Genomic DNA, 6,000 nt, shown 5'->3' with positions numbered 1-6,000 from the left:
TGAAGGCAGTGCCACCGCCTTCATAATAGTGCTTTCAATCCATGTCATTGGATTGAAAGTACCATTTTTGCGGCGGCAGCTTCTGTTTGCTTACTATAGCACTGAAAATAATTCATTCAATGCTATAGTAAGCAAACTGAAGGCGCCGCCGAAATAATGCTGCTTTCAATCCATGTCACTGGATTGAAAGCAGCATTATTCCTGCTGCGGCGCCGCCTTCATTTTGCTTACTATAGCATTGAATGAATGATTTTGGTAAGCAAAATGAATGTGGCACCGCGCCGTAATAATACTGCTTTCAATCCAAGTATATGGATTGAAAGCACTATTACAGGGGTCGGGGGTCGCATTGAGCGCCGTTTCCGGTCCCGGCCACTTCTCCACCTGATTGGCTGCCGCCGGTAGCCAATCTAGTGGAGAATATGACGGGACCCGGAAAGAATCTCAAAATTCCTGAGATTCACGGGACTTTTCCGAAGACCCGGAGAAATGCTTAAAATTCCAGAGTCTCTGAAAAAATTCCGGAGGTTAGGCAGGTATGCATTGACCACGTGGTTTCAAAATGCCGATCGATAAACTGTTCCTTATACCCAGCGCCGCTTTAAACATTTTTTATCATGGGCATGAGTGATTACCACTTGGCACCAAGTATTGAGCCTCTGCATCCAATTGATGCAACACAGTTACATGAAGTGGCTTCGCTTGTTATTCTACGATGGCAGAGGTGGCTTTGTTTGTTAGGACAAGAATGAAGTTGGGGCTGGGGTGACTGACCGCCGTGCCGGGTGTTCGTTTCATGTTAGACCTTTTCAGTTTTATTTGATGCTCTGTATTGGTTGTTGTTTTGGACGTTAAGTTCCACGTTATACTAGCAACACTACAAGTCCCGGAATGCAGTTTAGTCCCGTCTTGGTTGTTTTAGATGTTTAGTCTCCCATTATACCTACAGGACAACAGGCCCCAGAATGCAGTTGAGTCAATTGCTGCAGGCATTTTACATAACGCACTTTCATGTATCTGCATAGCAATGGTCAATGTGCTCTCTGTTAGTTGTAATTTAGCAATGTTTATGTTTAACACTTATATAGCGCACCAGGTACCCGAGGGCTTAAGGGGGGTGGGTGGATTGGGTCATTGTAAGGGTGCGGGCGGGCGTGCGTTGGTTGTTGTTAGGTTGTTGTTGACCACCGTAATGTGCTCCATGCTAAAATTGTCAGAATGCATGCAATCCGTTGTAAGGCTGTTATTAGAAGGAAGTAAACAGCTTACCCACGGGGTCCGTTAAGGAGCAGTGGGTTGGGTTAATGTTGCAGCTGTTTTGCTTTGTAAGGGTGTAGCGGTGCGTTGTTGAGTTTTACGTAAGGGATACCTGCTGGTTAGGTGCGGCGATGTTACTGGTTGATGGTATCCCAGCTTGTGTGGGCTTTATGATGGAAGCTGCGTGTGTAGTTTCGTTGTTGCATGGAACTTTTACAGAGCTTGAGTCTGAGATTAACCCTGGTCCCAACATTTTCTGTTGCTGTTTCTTTATGGTTAACAAGGGTGGACTGGGAACTAAAAGAGGCCCAAGCCTTAGCGCCGACACTCTCAGTGGGGGTACGTCTGCATAAGCTGCTCACACACATACCCTGCTTACCCCTGTTCCTTACCCACTACCTTCCTCCCTTGGAGACCCCCCACACCCACCCTGCAGCCCAAATGAGCGGCATGACTAGTTGTAAAGACTGGAGGGAGGTGTCTGTACTTCTGCTCTCTATATGGTAGAGGAGAGGCACAGAGGACCCCAGCCAAGATTCTTCATTATTGGTATTGTGGTCGAGCAATCAAGGCCTATCTTCTCAGGAGGTGATGCAGGCTGGTTCTTAAGTACAGTGTAGTCCCCAAGCACCCGCAAAGGAATGTCCGCACACTGTATCGGTTAAAACACAGTCTTTATATAATTAATATTCAAGATTATGTACACTATCACAATAACTCACTTTGTGCTCAGAAAATCAACAATGGTAAATATATACAGTTCTACAGCGATACCACAAATATTATCAGATCTCATTAAAGTGCATCAGCTATACTGTCAAAATGTCACACAGATCAATAAAGAGGAAACCAGCAGTAGCGAGAGGAAAAAAAGCAAGACGGTTGAACAATTGGCAGAATACTGGTCGCTACTGTTAAACACAGCTCTGTGTGGGGATCCCCCCACCTGGGCAACCTGTAGAATAAAGATACAAGCCCAGTCCATATATTGTTCACAATAGACTTCCCAATAGTTCTGCAACCCCAAAGTACCTGGCGTTGTAGCATTCCTCGGCGGGGAATCGACGGCCCTTCTTGAGTGCCCTCCCTTTAAGGCAGGAGTCATGGGTCGTTGAACGTCCGACGGAGAACAGGATGAGCTACGACAGTGAAGTGGCAGCTTAATTGCTAGCGGTGCTCATTGACGGGGAGGCGTAAACGTCCTGCAAGGAAGAGGCGTGCGGGGCACCTCAGTGTCGATAGTTCTGGACCGCAAAGAGTTTGAAGAACTGTGGCCCAGCAAGGCCGTCGAGTCGTCGGCATCTCTGTGGTCTTTGGGTGGCGGGAAACCCACCGGCAGATGCTCCTCGGCACGTCGACGGTCAGGCCTTCTTCTGCAGGATACACCGGTGACAATGCGGATGAGAGCGTCCTTGGATCAAATGAACTTCTTAGGAAAACGGGAGCACGGCGGCTCCGGTCGGCGATGGCGCTCGTCGACAGTGGCGGACAACAGTCCGGGCACTTCTCCTTGGGATTCCGCAGCAGTCCCCGTCTCGGCAGCCTGTCGAAGGTCTGTCTACCAGGGAACTTTGTCAAAGATCAGCTGGTGCATGATGGTCCCTTGTAGCTCGGGAAGAGGGCGTCTTACCAGGTCTGCTCTGGGTCAGTCCTTGGAGACATAGCAGCTTTCAGATTGTGAAGGAGAGCAACAGCAGTTCTTCTCATCCAGCAGGGCTTCAAGGTTAAGCTTCAGTTACTCCAGTTACTCGTCGTAGTGGACTTCAGCTTCTGAACACTCCAGTTACTCTTCAGCTTCTGAACACGAATTCTAGCAGTGCGAGGCCCCCAGATATGCTAGTTGATCTCGCATTCATTCTACTGGGTCACACTCAGGCAACAAATCGGTCAGAAGGGCATTCATGCAGGCAGGCATCCAATCAGGTGCATAGTGCAATCAGGCAATTCACTCCTCTCCAGACACTCACAACAAGTTATGTGTATTGAGACAAGTACCCAGCCATTCAACACTCCACACTGCATTCATACCAGTTTCAGGCAGGGCTGTCTCAGTCATTGTCTCAAACACCAGATACTAGACACCCACAACACAGAATGCATATTTGTCACACACTCCATTCACCCAGGTCCCACCCACAGGGTGTACCAACAACATACAGTCACTGGGAAGGCTGCAGCCAGTCTGGCCTGGACTTCACAACAACACCATATATGGAACTTCCACCCAACAGCCGGTCAGGGGGAAGGGACAGAGTCAGGGCTTCCCAGGACTTTGGGAAAACAAGGTAACAGGCAATAGAAAGCAAGAGGCCACAGGGGCCATCTTGTTTCCTATCAGGAATCAACTGATTCCAATGGCAGGGCCTAGGTATCCCAAAATGGAGGATACTCAGAGCACCTGTCAAATTCAGTATGGAGCTGCCACCAGCCCATACCCTGCTGTGTGGGCCACACACAGGTGCCCAAAACATACACTAGGGGCACAGGGTTGTACCCCCATCCATTGGTGCCATAAGGGTATCCCATGGGTCTGTACACCAAACCAAAAGTGAGAGCTGCCCCGCCAGGAGTCCCATATGAATTCCTGCACGGAAAACACGACAGAACACACGATAAAATGCAGTAAATGACAAGGATACGGAGGCCCTGTCCCTCAGATGCATTTCCAGCATCACAGTCGCCCCCCCAGACTGAGGTTAGGGTGCCTAATCTCCCACGAGATAGACACCCTCATCCAGGCGGTCAACATACCTTCTGGAAAGGCCATCTGCGTTATTGTGACTCTTCCCTGGTCTATGCTCTATGGTGAAGTCTAGCCCTTGCAGGCTAATGGACCACCTGAGCAGTTTTGGGGTTTTACCCTTCATCTGCATAAGCCACTTCAGGGGCTTATGATCTGTTTGGACCTTGAAGGTAGACCCTGTAAGCTAGGGCCTAAAACGCCTGAGGCTCCAAACTGTGCTAAAACATTCCTTTTCAACAGTAGCCCACCTAAGCTCTCTACCCTTGAGTTGTCTACTGATGAATATGATAGGATGTTCCCTCTCTTTGTCATCTAACTGGGACAAGACAGATCCAATTCCGGTGTCGCAGGCATCCGTCTGAACGATAAAGGGTCAGCTGTAGTCAGGCGCACACAACACAGGTGCCCTACATAGACTTTCCTTCAAGCCATCAAAGGCCCTCTGACAGTCTTCAGTCCAATTAACCTTCCTAGGTTGTTTGGGTGAAGTCGGAGCTGTCAGGGGTGCAGCTATGGTTCCATAGTCTGCCATGAAATGCGATAGTACCCAGTGAGGCCCAAAAAGGCTCTCACCTGGGTTTGAGTAGTGGGAGTCTCCCAGTCATGTACATCCTGTACCTTACTGGGGAGAGGTTGGATTTGACCCCCTCCTACCTCATGACCAAGATATGTGACTTTCCCCTGAGCTATCTGGCACTTGGTCACCTTGATAGTGAGGTTAGCCCTTTTTGAGGCCTGCAACACCTTATCCCGGTGTGTCAAATGCTCTTCCCAGGTGGAACTGTAGACGGCAATGTCGTCTAGGTAGGCCACACAAAAGGCCTCCAGCCCACTGAGCGCATTATTGACCAATCTCTGGAAGGTGGCAGGGGCATTCTTCAACCCAAAAGGCATGACCCTAAACTGGTAGAGTCCCTCAGGTCTTGAGAACACCGTCTTTTCCTTGGCATGGTCCATCAGAGCTATTTGCCAATAGCCTGAGGTAAGGTCAAAGGTGCTCACGAATTTGGCAGCACCTATGGTGTCCACGAGCTCATCAGCCTGGGGCAATGGGTGCACGTCAGTTTTGATGACGGCATTGACTCCTCAGTACTCCACACAGAACCTCCAATCCTTGGCACCTGCCTGGGAACTTGCCTTGGTGACAAGGACCACAGGACTGGACCAGGGACTGGTTGAGAGTTCAATAACAGCCAGATCCAACATCTTGGTGACCTCAGCCTGGATGTGGTTCTTAACAGTATCTGACATACGGTAGCACCTGCTTTTGACAGGCACACTGTCACCAGTATCAATCTCGTGCCTACACCACGGTGTAAGGCCTGGAGTCAGTGAAAACAGAGAGGCATACTGCCGGAGTAAAGTCCCGCAGGCCATCTGCTGCTCTGTCGTCAGATCTGGAGAGAGATGTACTCCCTCCACTGAGCCATCCTGAGGGTTGCTATGCAGCAAATCAGGAAGGGGCTCACTCTCATCCTCTTCTTGCTCTGAAGCTAGCAAGAGACATGAGACTTCGGCTCCCCGGTGGAAAGGCTTGAGCCTGTTAACATGGAATACCTGAGGGGCTACCCCAGAGGCTCCCATGTCAACCAGATAATTGACCTCGCCCATCTTGGAGATTATCCTGAAGGGTCCAGTCCATTTATCTGCCAAAGCCTGAGGCTTTGTAGGCACTATCACGAGGACCTCCTGTCCCAGAGTCCAATCCACTTGCGATGCTTTAAGGTCATGCCAGTACTTGTTCAATTCCTGGCTGGCCTTGAGATTTGCTGTTGCCTGACCCATCATCTGTGTCATCCTCTGTCTGAGGCCTAACACATAGTTCCCCACTTGCTTGGCGGAACCTGGAGGGGTGGCCTCCAAACCCTCTCTGATCAAGGCAAACGGCCCCCTCAAGGGAGGTCCAAGGAGTAACTCAAAGGGGCTGAAACCAACGCCCTCTTGAGGTACCTCTCTGTAAGCAAACAGCAGGCATGGCAGGAGGAGATCCCATTCCCTCC

General features: G+C 49.9%; 1 protein-coding gene across 1 annotated transcript in view; it reads left to right on the top strand.

The window, feature by feature from the left end:
- The first annotated feature begins 430 nt into the window (after window positions 1–430).
- The window catches only part of LOC138515503 (PI-actitoxin-Avd5a-like), a 218,879-nt gene continuing 213,309 nt past the window's right edge, over window positions 431–6,000 (top strand). Inside the window, exon 1 of the mRNA XM_069630312.1 lies at window positions 431–536. Coding sequence (XP_069486413.1) covers window positions 490–536 — 47 coding nt within the window. The 5' untranslated portion in view covers window positions 431–489. The remainder of the gene's footprint in view (window positions 537–6,000) is intronic.

This window comes from Ambystoma mexicanum, chromosome 6q, assembly GCF_040938575.1.
Source record: "Ambystoma mexicanum isolate Mex_15411 chromosome 6q, UKY_AmexF1_1, whole genome shotgun sequence".
Lineage (NCBI taxonomy): Eukaryota > Metazoa > Chordata > Amphibia > Caudata > Ambystomatidae > Ambystoma > Ambystoma mexicanum.
This window is presented reverse-complemented; position numbering and strand designations above follow the sequence as displayed.